The sequence below is a fragment of the Rhinatrema bivittatum genome, chromosome 2 (genome assembly GCF_901001135.1).
Source record: "Rhinatrema bivittatum chromosome 2, aRhiBiv1.1, whole genome shotgun sequence".
NCBI classification, from domain to species: domain Eukaryota; kingdom Metazoa; phylum Chordata; class Amphibia; order Gymnophiona; family Rhinatrematidae; genus Rhinatrema; species Rhinatrema bivittatum.
In genome coordinates, this window is record NC_042616.1 from 201,548,326 (window position 1) to 201,566,541 (window position 18,216).

At 43.2% G+C, this 18,216-nt stretch overlaps 1 protein-coding gene across 3 annotated transcripts in view; it reads left to right on the plus strand.

Annotated features, from left to right (window-relative positions):
* Positions 1 to 18,216, plus strand: part of HDAC9 (histone deacetylase 9) — a 993,428-nt gene that overhangs the window by 808,907 nt on the left and 166,305 nt on the right. For all 3 annotated transcript variants that reach the window (XM_029589041.1, XM_029589039.1, XM_029589040.1), the window contains exon 7: positions 5,173 to 5,294. In XM_029589041.1, the coding sequence (XP_029444901.1) occupies positions 5,173 to 5,294 (122 nt within the window). The remainder of the gene's footprint in view (positions 1 to 5,172; positions 5,295 to 18,216) is intronic.

An 18,216-nucleotide genomic window follows, 5' to 3' on the forward strand; every position in this document is an offset into this window, starting at 1 on the left:
CCCCGCTGGACCTCCAGGAACTTTTGGCCAGCTTGTGGGGGGCCTCCTGACCCCCACGAGACTTGCCAAAAGTCCAGCGGGGGTCCGGAAGGACCTCCTGCCGTCCAATCGTGTTCGTCTATGGCCGCCGCCATTTTTCGCCGCCATTTTGGAAAATGGCGCCGGCTAAAGACAACAAGATTGAGGAGCAGGAGCCCGTTCCGGACCGCTCCCGTTCCGGACCGCCACTGGACCCGCAGGTTATTTAACTCATTTGGGGGGGGTTCGGGAGGGTGGGGGATTTAATTTAAAGGGTCGGGGTGGGTTTTAGGGGGTTTTAGTGTGCCGGCTCACGATTCTAACGATTTCTAACGATAAATCGTTAGAATCTCTATTGTATTGTGTTCCATAACGGTTTAAGACGATATTAAAATTATCGGACGATAATTTTAATCGTCCTAAAACGATTCACATCCCTACCACCCATTGCCATATCCAGAAACTATGCACATCTCCAGCTGTTACAACACATGGGATATTTGTCTAACAGATGGCTATGGTTTAGGAGCCATGCAGACTTGTCTAAGGCTACCAATGCCACCTCCACTGCAAAGAGAAAGATTCTCTGTGATTGGTCAGTGCTTTCCACCCCCTTTCAAGATTCTTCCTGGTGGGCCAGTGGTCCTCTTACTCAAGACCCTTCCTTTGTGGCCCTTTTAAAAAATGTGAACCACAAAATATAGCCCTTGCTTGTCCCCTCCCACTTGCACGCCAAGCTTACCTAATAGCGGGAGGGGGGGTGTCTTCTTGGAGTAGGAACAATGCCCACTTGCTCCTGCCTCCTCTGCCATTTTCAAAATGACATTCTCTGACCATGCAGACCAGATTTAGTGATTAAACATTTTTAAAGGGCCACAAGGGAGCAAAGCTTTGAAAAGCCTGCCTCAACCAAACTTGTTGGCCTCTTTGCAGTGTAGAAATCTTTTTTTTTTTTTTTGCCAGCAAAGCCTTTTTCATGCACCCATTTTTGCAAAATAGTACGTTAATGAACTGTTTTGCATGGTTTTGCATTGCAGCAGCTCATTAATGTTCCATTTCAATAATGTTTTGTACATAATGAACTATGTGCAAAAATTTACTACAAATTGGAAAGCTGCAAAATATTTTTGCAGAATCTGTTTTTTGTAAAAACTAATTGTGCAAAATGCCCATCCATTAGTGTATATGCAAGTCTGCAGGCATTTTGCAAAGTGTTTTACACAAACCATTTTCAGATAAATGTTACTGCTTAGTACATCAGCATCTATATGACACATCACGCCATGCAGTAAAATCTACATTTATATAACATGGAAAAAATGTGCCTGTTCTAGTTTGTTTTATTAAGCAGCAAGTTGTTTGTTATTTACCAGTGCTGACACAGTGGTATTAATTATAGTTGTCCAAAAAATCATAATCTGCATCCTCAAAGGCTAATCCTATCTACAATCTAGGCATTTGCCTTTGAGCAGATATGTTAGATACCAATCTCCAGACTCAGGAAACTGGAAATAAATGATAAATATTAATTTGGTGCTTTTGAGGATAAAATATCACTAGTACACAGGGACTTGGTATTGGTCACAGGAGAATTAAGGGTAAACCACAAGATCAATTTCTAGAAATAATGGGACAGTCAGGCCGTAATTTCTTTATCTATCTATAATATGGAAGAGGGTTTTGCATGGCTGGCTGGGCTCTTGGCAAGAGGGTTTGTGATGTGATAAAGCCTTGCTGGCCATTTAGTATGAGCACCAAATAGCCGCACATATTGGTCGATGAGATACCAGCAAGGTGGGTAGAGTTACAAACTTTTCACACTGGCCAGGACCATCCTGCACATGAACTTTTCTCTCTGTTCCCAGAATCATGGCAGATATAAACACGCACACAGTCAAACACAGACACATATATCTTAGGCCTTATTTGTGTTAACTGATTAATATATTTGACAAATTAACTGAACACACACATATGGTCAGATATATATATGTAAAACATAACAGACATATAAAACACACAGAGACACACAAACACTTAAACACACATGTCCAAACACACACACACACACACACACATAAACATACTTGTTGAGCAACATCTCATATGTAATGTGTAATTCTTCTGAATTCTACATTTTCTGTGTATATTCTCACAGTGAAAAATAGCTAATACTGTGTATCAGAAAGCTATATTACATTGTTGGTTTTTTTTTAAATTATTTGTGGAAATAAAAATTAACAAACAAAAATATAGTACATTAAAAAGGTATCACCTCATATTATTATTATGTTGTGGTTATTATTTTATTAACCTTTAGTTCAGTGCATTCAAGTGGGCTAATATAACAACCTCACTACATTATCCAAGATTAAAAAGTATACAAGTCCTTTTCTGAAGAAAATACTCTCACCTGTGTGAAGAATGGGTAATTGTGTTAAGGACTGGAGTTTAACATTCAAGAGCATTAAAACTAACAGAAACTGCACTTTTATTGAGGGTGAAGGGTTGGGGGCTGGCAGTTTCCTGAATCAGGGCTGGACCTGGCATTTGGCACTATGAGCCTTCATTGGCAAATGCCTGGGGATGTTTTTCCCATTTAAGTTTTCCTCCCAACAATCCTAGACTAGCCTAGCCATCACAGCAACATTCCTTAGCTAGAGGCCATGCACTAAGGCTCCTTTCAGTGTCCTGATATCTTGTACCCTTAGACTGTCCACTAGGTGTCACTCTTGCATGATGCCAGGGACTTGGAATGCTTTCCAGTCCGGGAAGGGTGAGGCCTGACCTGGAAATCGAGCCCTGATCCTCTATATGCCGTGCTCACCAGTACCACAGAGCCACCGGGCCAGGCATAGTTTGATTTAGCTTGAACTGTAATGTTCTATTTTTGATAGATTGTGTAAATTTATCCACATGGAACAGTTTGGGCACTCACAACCCAAGTCTTCTACTGACATCGCCTAGAAATTGAAGACTTTTTCTTCAAGTTTAAAGAAGTCATAGTGTAACACTTTGGAAAAGGATTTGATTTTGTCAAAGTTTTCGTGTGAGTTTCTTAATCTTAGGCATTAAGTGGGTCCCAAACAGAGAGAGAATGGGAACTGCTAGCTTATTTAGTTCCGCTTGGCTGAGAGTTAAAGAGATTGCATGACATACAGGAAGGCATAGGGCAGCCACTGAAAGAAAAAAAGAAAAGACTCAAAAATGATAATGTAGGGCAGATGCAGTAGGAGAGGGAAGCGGAAATAATTTTGTTGAATAATTTGCTGCAGTATTCTCTGTGTAAGGTGTTGCCAACACCCACGTTGCTTTGTAAAGATATTGCATATATTAATTGCTTCTGAGAAAAAAAAGCAGTGGTATATATAGAAGGTAAAAGGAAAGGGAAACTTAATTGTATTATATGAGAAAAAAAAGGGACTTTAGTCTCCAGTAAAATCTAAATTCTTTTTTTTATTACATTCATACCTCAAATTAATTTTCCCATGGACTCAGAATTCCATAGAGCCTTTAGTACCTCAGGACTGATGTTTTTGTTTTTTCTATGTTGGTGACACCTATACATCATAAAACACTTTTCACCCAGCCTGCGAGAGAGGGTTATGCAGAAATGCACTGATTTCTGACATTCCCTGCTAGTTCTGCTTTTAAACTCTAGCAGTATTACTATATATTAATTTGAAATGACTAATTAAATAGCAGCAATCAAAATGAAAGGCAACTTTCAAACTTTAGGAAAAAAGTGCAAATATAACAAAGAAACCCCCAGCTTGACAAAAATCAAATGCCGAATACAATGAAGGGGGATATGATAGAGGTCTTTAAGATCATGAGAGGTCTTGAACGAGTAGATGTGAATTGGTTATTTACACTTTTGAATAATAAAAGGACTAGGAGGTATTCCATGAAGTTAGCAAGTAGCACATTTAAGACTAATCGGAGAAAATTATTTTTCACTCAACGCACAATAAAGCTCTGGAATTTGTTGCCAGAGGATGTGGTTAGTGCAGTTAGCGTAGCTGGGTTCAAAAAAGGTTTGGATAAGTTCTTGGAGGAGAAGTCCATTAACGGCTATTAATCAAGTTTACTTAGGGAATAGCCACTGCTATTAATTGCATCAGTAGCATGGGATCTTCTTAGTGTTTGGGTAATTGCCAGGTTCTTGTGGCCTGGTTTGGCCTCTGTTGGAAACAGGATGCTGGGCTTGATGGACCCTTGCTCTGACCCAGCATGGCAATTTCTTATATTCTTATGTTCTTATAAAATTGCATTAGATACTGCTATTACTATTAATAGTTGTCATTTGTATAGTAATACCATGAATGCAGCCCTGCACAGAGACATACAGTATCTACTCTATGGAGCTTACAGTCTAGTCAAGACACACACAGTCACGCCAAATAAAGGCTTCGGGTTGAAATCAATTAGGCCATGATTCAGAAGAACTAGAATCAGGTGGATTATATTTGGGATTCATTGAGAAAAGGGATATGTTATAAAAACTGCATTAGATAAAGCAAATTGAATGAACAGAGAACCTTAGAAATTGATGGTAAAGAACTCCAGTCCTATCTAGTTTGCCCTTGCTTTCTCAGTACTGCAGACAATGCTTGATCTTAGCTTCACTCCCCTACACTGGGCACAGTATTTGCTTATATTATTTTACCAATGGCCTTTCATTACACACGTATTTGTTTTAGCTTTGCTTTGGTCTACTCACAAATAAGTAGTCCTTGCAGTGAGGAGATATTATAAATGATGCACCATCAGCCAGCCCATTAAACATTTTTTTTTTTGTATGACTAACTATGATGCAGTAATGGAAATGAGTAAAATGGAATTATTCTTTCATAAGCAGCAATGCTTGGGGGCGAGCCATCCCGTGCCACAGCAGAGAAAACAACTCCTGCCACATTTATATGTGACCTTTTTATGTGAAGCAGAGTGCATTCTTAGACCTGCTGAGCAGCTCCATTAACTCCTGTAAAAAGTGAAACTGGTTGCATGAGCCTGTGGTTTGCGCACGCTAGGAGGAAGGAGAATGTAAACACAGCTGAGACATGTGTGCGCCATGTGGAGTTGCTTGTTGTTGGTCACCTCACCAAAGGCATCTTGGAGTGTTAATTTGTGACTCCTCTGTATCTGCTCCAGGGCTGCTCACCATACCTCACTGGATAAAAGCTCTCCTCCCCTGAGTGGGACATCGCCTTCATACAAATACACTTTACCAGGCAGCCAAGACACCAAGGATGATTTTCCACTTCGGAAAACTGGTGAGTCACTGCAATGAATCCCCTTCTCCCTCCACTTCCCCCAGTCCAGCCTTATTGCATATTATTTCAATTAAGCAGGTATTTGGCAAGGGTTTACATCTCATAATTGTAATGTCTAATACATCAGAATTTAAAATATGGTCATTGCTTTTTTTATGCTATTTTATATTAAGCCCATGATATCATCTCTACTTCTGAAATTCAGACTCTGAATTAAGACAACAGTTCAGCTGGAAATAAGGGTATAACACCTTACCGTGTGGCAAGGGTGGCCAACTCCATTCCCCGAGTGCCACAAGCAGGCCGGGTTTTCAGGATACCCACAATGAATATGCCTGAGACAGATTTCCATACAATTGGAGGCAGTGCGCCTCTCAAGGATTGGAGTTGGCCACCTCCCCTGCCATATAGGTGGCTACATCCTTTTGAAGACTGGGTGGGGGCGAGGTTGAAACAAGATAAAACCGCATGAAGAAGACCTAAGCCAACTCCGTGGGTCTCACCAGATATGACAGTCTGATCCGTGGCCCTTTCCCTAAGCCCTTCCCAGCACACACCTCCCCACATGGGCGGCTAGAGATGCCAAATTTCACACATTGGTTTTCATCTAGATCTGCAGGGGGCATCTTTGAGAACTTGGAAGAGGGGAACCATAGAGCTGTGAGTGTCAGGAGGAATGTTTATCAACTTATATATGTATATATATATATATATTTTTTTTTTTGTGTGTGTGTAAAATGGGAGTACCGCACTAACATGACAAAATAAATTAGCCAAAAGAAAACCAGCAAAAATAGCAGGGTAGAGGTTATGCCTTTTTAAGGCTAATCAGTGTTTCATAATGGAATTTTTCAGAACTATGTTAAGAGATCTTAAAAAAAAGTTTACTTTTTAAACATGTGTTGATTACCTAGATATCCTCTCTAAGCAACATATTTTTTGGTGTACTTTTAACTGATGTTTATAAAAAGAAATTGTTTTTTTTCCTCAGAAGGATGTACAGCACCCAGTCATGCACCCACGGCTACAGAGTTTATCCCAAATGAAAAAGCAAAACAAAAACCCATACTATCACGAAGGGCTGGCTTTAAGATATGTGGAGCAAAGATTAGTTTTAGTCAATAAAAGATTGAGCAGGTTTCCGTTTCCATGTAGAGAAAAGACTTGGTGAGAGGACGTCAATTCGTGCTTTCTTCCAGTTAACAGAAGGGGCTTCGTGTCTCTTGAATAAACAGTATCATTTGGATGTCAGGGCAGAGAGTCTCTGTATTTGTCGCCTCGGGTGCTGGTGTAACAACTGATAGGAAAGAGAGAGAAAGAATCCTTTATGTCTTTTGCGGCATGGGGGGCTGCCAAAGAGCGATACAGTTACAGTGAAAGAGAAGTTCTGACACCCCCCACCCCTCCCCGCTGTGCCAGCGGCGGGTCAGCGGGTTTGAAGCCACTCCGCTGAGGAAAGCATTTGCTGAGCTGGTACTGACATTTCAAGGACTTGGTTATTTTGAAACCAGTACATGTCCAGAGAGAGAGAGATAAAACTAATGTGTATCCAATGCTTGAAGACAGGACCTGTTTGTTCCTTGCTTCCTTTAACCCTCTTCCCACTGGACCGGCTGATCAGTTCTTGGGGAAAGCAATAACCCACGGACCCTTTCTTATCAGAAGAGTTCTGCCATGGCCACAGTCTGGGAAAAGACCCACCCCCCTCGAAACCTTAAAAATCAGGCTCATTCATTCATTCAGTGTTTTATTTTGATTGACTGTGGTGAGCATGCAGCGCTACTTGCTCTGGCAGGGTTCAGCTTCGTTCCTGGTACTGTGCGTCTTACCTTAGTATCAATAAAATTGTAAACGATACACATTCTCTGCCTAAGATACAGCAACAAATACATTTTACATTTCATTATAACGGGCCCAGTCATTTGGGAACTCTTTTTCAAGTGTTGCGTACCGGGTGACCTCTAAACGCAGGCTTGGCCTGTCGAACACCTGTTCTGGGAGCTGCATTATAGGGCCCGCCTACCCCCCCCGACGCTGGAGAGGCTGTTTAGGGAGAGTGGAAGCATTCGGGAGGAAAGGTAACCGTTCTTGCCATGAGTGAAGTTGCACGTTATGATTCTAACTACATATTAAAGATTTATTTTTTTCCCCCAAGGTATATATGCAGTAATTTACAATTCTGCACCCCCCGCCTCCTCCCCAGCTTGGGGAATACTTCCAGCAAGCCAACTCTTTGACTACTGTAAAGGCAAGGTTAGGGTGGGTGTCTTCTAAAATGGGGTGGCTTCATCCTTAATCTCTAGTGTCAGCCTTATGCTGCTTATCCTTTTAAATATTTTAAAACAAATACTATCCATATTTATGATGTGTCATGCTGTTGATCTTCAAGGTAAAACAATATTCAAACACAGTTAAAATAAAGATTTTTCAACAGCTGTTAATGCTCTTACATCTCAGCGGGAGTTTCAAAATATCCCTTAATTCAATTTCTATTGTCTGCACAAGATGAATATTTTGTAAGTAAGTGCAGATGTTTTTGGTTCTTTGGAAACCTGCAGTATCTTGAAATATTCCAAATATTTAGACACACTGTATATTAATTGGAGATTGCTAACGCAATTACTGAGCTACTTTCTATTTTAAATATATTATAAAGAAGGTTAATGATGATTTGGTACAATTAAAGTCATATCATAATAGTTTACCACATAAAAATGCAATGGTTTGTTACAATACTTTTTGGTGGCATAGAAGATTTAGAGCCCATGTCCTAAGTCACATTAAAATTGGCTGTTAACCTGTGTTAATGGACAATTTTAATAGGGCATTATATATTGATAATAAACCCAATATACTAAAGGCCATAAATCTTTCAATACATTGGGCATTAAATCAGGATCTTTTACACAAGATAATGCTAATGTGTTACTGGCCGTGGCTAATGGCAAATCTGATGGAGAATTGGCATCCCCTACTTACCCCTGTTGGAAGATTGAAAGTCCTCCCCCATCCCAACTCATGAACTAGGGGCCCTGCTATAGCTTCAAGAACCTCCATCTCCAACTCAGAGTCAAAAGGAGCCCCCCAGCAGGCTGACCTCCAACTTTTCACATCCTCATAGCTGGATCTCCCCCTTGCCCTCCTCCTTCCCACATCAAGGGCTCCTTGTCCTATACCTTTCAAAATGGCCCAAAGTCAGATGGTAAAAGGAGAAAAGATGATGCTGGCCCAGTGAGAGGATCTCCTGGCCCAGTTTTAAAAAATGATACCAGCTGATCTCAAGTGCTAGCATGTGCTAAGTCAGCTAGCATCATTTTTTAAATCAGCAGGAGCAGACCAGAAGAGAGAAGTCCTTTCTCTACCCATGTTCTTTTGGATCATTTTCAAAAGGGTTATGATCAGGCAGACAGGTGGAGAGAATAAGTGGGTGGGAATAAGCCCATGGGGCGGGGGGCTTCTGATTTGAGCCAAAGGTGAGAGTGAATAAGCCCATGGGGGGGGGGGCTTCTGATTTGAGCCAAAGGTGAGAGTGGTGGGGTACTTGAGGTCACAGTAGGGGTCCTCATGTGAGTTGGGGGGGCCTTCTGATAGATTCAGGGGGTCAGGAAAGACTATGGCAGAGGCAATAGATTGTTGTACTGGTGTTGGTAGGGGAGGCGATAAACAGATTGTGGCCCACAATGCTATAACTTAATTATATTCTCAAGTTATAATTAAGTTGGTTTCAAAATTAACTGGTGGGTTAAAGTGAATCATGATACTTAACATAGTTTGTGGCAATCCATTTTAATATTAATGAGCTATCTTGCATGAATTTATATGCAATAAAGACAGAGGCAGATGGCACCTTATAGACTGGGCTCCATGTTAGGAATCACCACAAGGAAAAAGACCTTGGAGTCCTTGTGGATAATACTTTGAAATCTTCGGTTCAGTGTGGGGTGGTGGTCTAAAAGACAAATAGAATATTAGGAATTATTTGGAAAGGAACAGAGAACAAACCTGAGAATATCATTGTTGCGCTGGAAGTGGATTCTTGGGCTGAGGTGGTGTTGACGCAACCCGTGACAAGGGCCCATGGGTCCCCACCATCAGCAGGTGGAGTGGGCTGAAGCTAAAGGCCACTGGAGCTTCAGCTAAAACAGCCCACGTTTCCCTCGGGTTGAGTCTTTGGGTGCCAGGGCCGGCAGGACTTAGGCGGGCCTCGAGATAGTATATTGAGAGTAGGTGGTTCAGTCCAGAGACAGTAGCCAGCAGGTGGCGGAAGTCTATCCAAGACAGGTTGCGGAACTAGAACCCAAGCACCAGAGAACAAGGAGTAACTAAGGGTGCTTGAGCAAAGAAAGGCCGAAGCCCTGAAAGTCCACGTCCAGAGGATAGAAGCTGAGCCGTCGCTGTTGAACTCAGATGGAGGCTGGCGGCCAATGGAAGCTCTGGCGTGCAACATAGAACTCTGGATAAGAAAGAGTTTATAGCAAGGTTATCCTTAGCAATGGTCAGGGCACGAAGATGACATGCATGGTCAGATGTAGTAATGGTCAGGCACAGAGAAGGCAGGCATGGTCAGGCGTAGCAATGGTCAAAGCACAGAGAAAGAAGGCTTGATCAGGTGTAGCATAAGTCAGGCTTGGAGAAGGCAGGTGAGGTCAGATGAAGCAGAGATCAGGCTTGGAGAAGGCAGGTGAGGTCGAACATAGCAGAGGTCAGGCTTGGAGAAGGCAGGCGAGGTCGGATGTAGCAGAGGTCAGGCTTGGAGAGAATCACAAAGCAGGGTCAAAGTCCATGAAGTCAATCCAAAGCAAGGAACAAGGTAGGAATGATGCCTGGTTTGGCCTCTGTTGGAAACAGGATGCTGGGCTTGATGGACCCTTTGTCTGACCCAGCATGGCAATTTCTTATGTTCTTATGTTCTTATTAACCGAGGAGACCTGTTGCAAAGGCAATGCTTAGGAGCACTGCCTGAACTTAAGTACGCTGAGGGTGATGATGTCAGCATGCGGGTCCGCGGCCAAGTTCCCGCCGCGGGCCCTTTAAAAGAATTAGAGTTGCACGCATGCGCGCCTAGGAGGGGGCGTGGTGCTGTGAGCGGCATCTCTCTGAGGAGCAAGTGGAAAGGTCCGCTTGGAGGAAGAGTCCTGGCTGGAGGTCCCGGGCAGCATGGCAGGACCAGGGACACTGGCAGGGGTCCGAGGTCGGAGCCAGTGGCTGACTGCCGCCAATGACGGAGAGCTGAGCGCTGTGGTCCTTCTGGGAAGGTGAGAGGGCCGATCCGTGGGCCTCCCGCAGGCGGCAATCATAACAATCATAACCCCCTTCTATAGATCCATGGGTGCAGATCTGGTCATCCCATCTCAAAAAAGACAAAGCAGACATGGAAAAGGTACAGAGAAGGATGGCAAAGATGATTAAGGGAATGGAAAAACTCCCTTATGGAGAAAAGGCTAAACAGATTAGAGCTCTTTAACTTGGAAAAGAGTCGACAGAGGGGATATGATTGAGATTTATAAAATCATGAATGGAGTGGAATGGATAAATAGGGAACAGTTATTTACTCTTTTTAACAACACTAGGACTAGTGGACACTTCATGAAACTAGCAGCCAGCAAATTTAAAACAAATCATAGGAAGTATTTTTTCACTTGGCGCACAATCAAGCAATGGAATTTGTTGCTGGAGGATGTGGTCAAGGCAACTAACAAAGTGGGGTTCAAAAGAGGATTGGCAAGTTCCTGAAGGAAAAGTCTATAACCAGTTATTAGCCAGGTAGACATGGGAAAGCTGGTGCTTATCCCTGAGAGTGAAATATAAGAAATAGATCAACTGATGGATACTTGTGACTCAGACTAGCCACTGTCAGAGGCAGAATGCTGGGCTTGATGCACCTTGGTCTGACCATACATGGCACTTCTTATGTTCGTATGTTCTTATGTTAATTTGTTGAGTCCACTTCATCAGATATATGAAGTGTAATACAGGAGGTGGATAAATATACATGAATGTGGGTGAGGTATGGGGAAGGATAGAGAACAAAAAGAGATTGATGAATAAGGCAGGCCAGGGTGTGTAAAGGGACTATTAATAGGATAATAGTTCAGTCAACTGATATCTGAGGTAAGTGAGAAAAGACAGGATGATCTGGGACTAGTTAAGTCTATAGAGACTATAGAGACCTGCAGTATGTCATGAAGCCATTGTCTCTGTCCAGAACTAGGGTGATAGTGTTAAGTTTTTTGAGAATTCCAATTCAGCAGTTTATCACTGGAACCCCCTTTGAAGTTCCTCTGTCTGAGTATGACAACCTTAAGGCCAGACATAAAGTGTCCTGGAAGGATGAGATATTCTCCTATTGGTTTCTGAATGTTGCCATTTCTAATGTCATATTAGTGTCCATTTATTTTTTTCCTTAGAGATTGACCTGTTTGTCCTATGTAGACAGCAGAGGAACATTGCTGGCAGGTGATGGCATATTGGAAGAAGATCAGGTGAATGAACTCCATATGTTGTTGTTGATATTGTTAGGTCCTGTGATGTTGTTTTCTGGGGACAGAGCTAGCATCTGGGTTTCTGGCAGGGTCTGGTTACTGAATTGGTGTCATTGTTGAAAAATGTGTGGTTGCTTTTGAATATTCATTTAAGATTGGGTGGCTGTCAGTAAGCCAGAATAGGGCTGCCACCCAAGGCCTGTAAGATGGTGGTAGCATTGAACAGAATGGGTTGTAGGTGATACATTTCAGTGGTTTAAACTGGGAGCTGTAGGTGAAAACCAGCATTCTTTTATTTTCTTTTTTGGATGATCCTGAGCAGAATGCTCCTGGATATTTGTCTGGCTGTGTTGATCTGTTTTATTACCTCATTGGATGGGAAATGTAAGCCCAAAAAAATTTGCTGTAATTTCTCCAGATGAGAGTTCATCTCTGAAGGCTCAGAACAGATGCGATTGTGCCATAGGGATTGGTTGTAGACATTAGACAATGGACCTAGTGGTATGGGGTGGTTGGAAACTGGAGGCATGTAGGTACATATGACAATCTGTGGGTTTCTTGAATAATGGAGCTCTTATGTGTCTTTTATGTAACTGGACATCTAAAAAGTGGATAGCTGCATAGACTACTCTAAGCTCAAGTATGAGGGGAAGGAGTTTGTTTTCTTTGTGGACTTCCTTAAGGGCTTCAAGTCTGTGGGTCCAGATGATGAAGATGTCATCAGTGTATCATAAGTAGAGGAGTGGCTTCTGGGTGTAGGAGTTGAGGAAGCATTGTTATAAGTCATTCATAAAATTATTGATGTATTGTGGAGCCATGCGGATACCCATGGCAGTGCTATTGACTTGAAGACACAAGTCCTCTTCCTATTAGAATAAGTTGTGTGTGAGGAAAAGTGGCAGAGTTTATTGGCAAGGTCAGCTGTGGTGGCATCTAGTATGATATTCCTGATGACTTGTAGTCCGTCTTTGTGGGGGAAGTTGGTGTAAAGGGCTTCGACACCCATGATCTGGGAGGTAACTATTAGAATGGAGCTTTCTCAGAAAATCAGTAGTGTCATGAAGATAACTAAGAGTGCTGGTACCATGGGGTCTGAAGATGGAGTCCATGTAGCCAGACATTCCTACTGTGAGGCTGTTGATTTTAGAAATAATGGAGTGTCTAGGGTTCCCCAGTTTATATATTTTGAGTGATAGATAAAGGTTCTAGAGGCTAAATTTAGGCTCTTAGGTAGGAATTTGATATCCAGAACCACCAGGGTTGCATTCTCAGAAATGCTCCACATTCTATTCACAGGGCCCCAAAATCTCAATGTGTGGATAAGAGATTGGTGCAGGGAAGAGGATTTTAGATTTGTTAGGAACTGGGGAACATTCTGGAGAAGGGAGAGCCTATTCCATCTGAATGGGCTTCTTCTTAACCAGAGTGGAATCAGGCTGCTGGTGTCTTGTAAAATAGATAATGGCGGAAAGCTGACAGTTGATCAGAAGCGCATGGTTCAGAATAATGTGTTTTTGAAGGATACTAACAAAACAGGGATGCTAGGGTATCCCAATAGAGAGGTTGCAATAAATGCTAGAATAGCCCAGGTACCTTTAAGTAAAGAGCAAACAGAGCAAAAAATTCCAAATTATCCCTGCCAACTTATAAGCAGGTTGTTAATACAAACAAAATACATATTTTGAAATGCTTGTATACAAATGCTTGGAGTCTAAAAAATAAGACTGGAGAATTAGAATTCATGGCATTGAATAAAGAGGTGGATAAAACTGGCATCTCAGAGACCTGGTGGAAGGAGGTTAACCAATGGGACACTTTCAGGTGGATTTTAAAAGCCCTGCTCGCGTAAATCCGCCCGGATTTACGCGAGCATGGCCTTGCGCGCCGGCGCACCTATTTTCCGTAGGCCGCCGGCGCACGCAGAGCCCCGGGATGCGCGTAGGTCACGGGGTTTTTGGAAGGGGGCGTGTCGGGGGCGGGACCCGATGACGCTGCAATTTGAGGGCGGGGTGCAGCGTTTCGGGGGCGGGACACCGGCCCAGGGGCGTGGTCCAGGCCTTCGGACCAGCTCCTGGGTTGGAGCATGATGCGCCAGCAGTCCGCTGGGGCGCGTAGATTTACGTCTGCTTCTCGCAGGCGTAAATCTATGGACAAAGGTAAGGGGGGGGGTTAGATAGGGCCGGGGGGGTGGGTTAGGTAGAGGAAGGGAGGGGAAGGTGAGGGGAGGGCGAAAGAGAGTTCCCTCCGAGGCCGCTCCGATTTCGGAGCGGCCTCGGAGGGAACGGTGACAGGCTGCGCGGCTCGGCGCGCGCCAGCTGCCCAAAATCGGCAGCCTTGCGCGCGCCGATCCAGGATTTTAGAAGCTACGCGCGGCTACGCGCGTATCTTATAAAATCCAGCGTACTTTTGTTTGCGCCTGGTGCGCAAACAAAAGTACGCGAACGCACTTTTTTTAAAAATCTACCCCTGTGATACCAGGGTTCAAATTATATCAATGGATCAAATTGTTGAAGGGGTGGCACCATATGTTAAAGACGGCAGAGAGTCAAACAGGATAAAAGTTCAACAGGAAACAAAATGCATTGAAGAATCTTTAAGGATAGAAATTTCATATGAGAAGGGGGATAGAATAACAATGGGGTTATACTACCCTCTACCTGGACAGAATAAACAGAAAGATGATGAAATATTAACATAAATTAGGGAAGCTAACAAAATTAGCAACACAGTGTTTTTTAGGGATGTGAATTGTTTTCCATATCGTCTTAACGATAGAAATCGTGTGGCAGGGCAAGAAAATCGTCTTAGGCACGATTTTTTAGTTAAAAAATCGTTAAAAATCGTTTTTTCCGATTAGTGCGCACTAACTCGAGTTAGTGCGCACTAACTGGGAGTTAGTGCGCACTAACTGAAAATGATACAATTTGACACTTTTCAGGTCAGTTAAGGTCAGTTTAGGAATGAATATGTATTCCTATTGGCTGCCCTCTTATTTATTCATGTTACCAAGTTTCCTACTGACAGTATATGGGGGATGGGAAATGGAAACAGTTGGTAGCTTGACAAAACAAGTAATGTGATCAGTCAATGTGACTAGAACTTGTGCCCTAACCCTGATACCAGGGGTATTGTGATCTTCCTGCACACAGTGCCCTATCCCTATTAATACCAGGAGTGTTGTGATCTTCCTGCACACAGTGCCCTATCCCTAATACCAGGGGTGTTGTGATCTTCCTGCACACGGTGCCCTATTCCTGATACCGGGGGTGTTGTGATCTTCTTGCACACATCCCGATATCAGGGATAGGGCACTGCATGCAGGAAGATCACAACACTCCTGGTATTAATAGGGATAGGGCACTGCATGCAGGAAGATCACAACACTCCTGGTATTAATAGGGATAGGGCACTGCATGCAGGAAGATCACAACACCCCTGGTATCAGGGATAGGGCACTGTGTGCAGGAAGATCACAATCCCCCGGAGGAGTGAGGGTCAGGCAGCTCCCCCCTGTCTGTGAAGCCAGCCTCTCACTAGTAATGCAGGGAGGGAGCTGTCTCAGACTTCACCATCCTCCCCCCCCCCCTTACCCACACACCATTCACTAGCTGGGACATGGGGGAAGTCAGGAGTGAGGGTCAGGCAGCTCCCCCCTGTCTGTGAAGCCAGCCTCTCACTAGTAATGCAGGGAGGGAGCTGTCTCAGACTTCACCATCCACCCCCCCCCCCTCACCCACACACCATTCACTAGCTGGGACATGGGGGAAGTCAGGAGTGAGGGACAGGCAGCTCCCCCCTGTCTGTGAAGCCAGCCTCTCACTAGTAATGCAGGGAGGGAGCTGTCTCAGACTTCACCATCCTCCCCCCCCCCTCACCCACACACCATTCACTAGCTGGGACATGGGGGAAGTCAGGAGTGAGGGTCAGGCAGCTCCCCCCTGTCTGTGAAGCCAGCCTCTCACTAGTAATGCAGGGAGGGAGCTGTCTCAGACTTCACCATCCTCCCCCCCCCCTCACCCACACACCATTCACTAGCTGGGACATGGGGGAAGTCAGGAGTGAGGGTCAGGCAGCTCCCCCCTGTCTGCGAAGCCAGCCTCTCACTAGTAATGCAGGGAGGGAGCTGTCTCAGACTTCACCATCCTCCCCCCCCCCCTCACCCACACACCATTCACTAGCTGGGACATGGGGGAAGTCAGGAGTGAGGGTCAGGCAGCTCCCCCCTGTCTGTGAAGCCAGCCTCTCACTAGTAATGCAGGGAGGGAGCTGTCTCAGACTTCACCATCCTCCCCCCCCCCCTCACCCACACACCATTCACTAGCTGGGACATGGGGGAAGTCAGGAGTGAGGGTCAGGCAGCTCCCCCCTGTCTGTGAAGCCAGCCTCTCACTAGTAATGCAGGGAGGGAGCTGTCTCAGACTGGTATCAGGGTTAGGGCACTATGTGCAGGAAGATCACAACACTCCTGGTATTAATAGGGATAGGGCACTGTAAGAGATGACTGTAGTAGATTGAATAAAGATCTGATGTTTCTGCTCTCCTCACACCAAACAAAAACAACACACAAGCAGAGAAGCCCTTCTTACAAAGCTGAGCTAGTGAGTTAAGTAGGAGGAAAAGTAAACATACTGGTGCCAGTGTGGCTACTTAAAAAATACACTTACCAACAATCAATTACATATATTTGAACTGTGTACAGTTCCAGCCAGGACCACCTTTCTAAAATGCACAGTGATTGGCAAATTCAACATGCACTAGCATTTCAGGTGCCTGCTAACAAAAATAATAAACAAACAAGTTCTAGTCACGTGAGTGCTGATCATTACATTACTTTTTTTGTCAAGCTTCCAACTGTTTCCATTTCACATCCCCCCAACCATATTGGTAACATCAATAGATAAGAGCACAGCCAGCCAATAGGAATACATACATACATATTCATTCCTAAGTGACCTTTACTGACCTGGGAAGTGTGAACACTTTGTTTCATTTTCTGTTGGTGTTCGTTAGTTTCCAGTTCCATTTCCCATCCCCCCAACCATCACCTCAGTGGTAACCTTGGTAACATCAATAGATAAGAGGGCAGCCAGCCAATAGGAACACATATTCATTCCTAACTGACCTTCAGTGACCTGGAAAGTGTTTATTTGTATCATTTTCAGTTAGTGCGCACTAAATCGAGTTAGTGCGCACTAACGGGGAGTTAGTGCGCACTAACTCGAGTTAGTGCGCACTAACATGATTTAACGATTTTTAACGATAAATCGTTATAATTTCTATTGTATCGTGTTCTATAACGATTTAAGACGATATAAACATTATCGGACGATAATTTTAATCGTTGAAAAACGATTCACATCCCTAGTGTTTTTAGTTTCTCCAGTATTGACTGGAGAAATGTCACATCATAACATGCTAAGGAGGTAAAGTTTCTAGATGAAATAAATGACTGTTTCATGGAGCAGCTAGTATAAAAACTGACAAGTAAGGGGGAGCTATTTTAGACATAATCCTTAGTGGAATACATGATTTGGTGAACGAGTTATAGTTTTAGGGCCACTTAACAATAGTGATCATAACATATTTAAATTTGAATTGTAACTGGAGGAGGGACTCTAAGGAAATCTATTGTGATAACATTTAACTTTCAAAAAGGAAGATTATGAGAAAATGAGAAAAATGGTTAGGAAAAAACTGAAAAGAGTAACTGCAAAGATCAAGAGTTTACATCATTTATGAACATTGTTTAAAAACATCATTTTGGAAGCCCAAACCAGATGTATTCCACACATTAAAAAAGATGGAAGGGAGGCCAAATGCCCGTTGGCATGGTTAAAAAGTGAGATGAAAGAGGCTATTTTAGCCAAAAGTACATTTTTCAAAAAAATGGAAAAGGGATCTGAATGAAGAAAACAGGAAACAGCATAAGCACTAGCAAGTTAGATGCAAAACAGTGTTTAAGAAACACAAAGACAGAATCTGAAAAGAAGCTTGCTGTGGAACCAAAAACTCATAATAAAAATGTTTTCAGATACATTTGAAGCGAAGGACCTTTGAGGGAGTTAATTGGAGTATTGGATGTTTGAAGAGTAGAAGGAATGGTAAGGGAGGACAAGGCCATAGTGGAGAGATTAAATTCATTCTTTGCTTCAATCTTTACTGAGGAAAATGTAAGTCATATACCCATGCCAGAAGTGATATTCAGAGGAAATGAAACAAGTTTCAGTGAACCTGGAAGATGTACTAGAGCAAATTGACAAACTAAAGAGTAGCATATCACCTGGACTGGATGGTATACCAGGTGTTGTATAACCTTTGCCTCTCCCATTGTAGCAACAACCAGAAATATGATAGAAATATGCAATATACCATTTTAATGAGCATTCAAAATGAAATTAAATAACATATAATTAATAGTTGGTGTGTCCGCCATTGGCTTG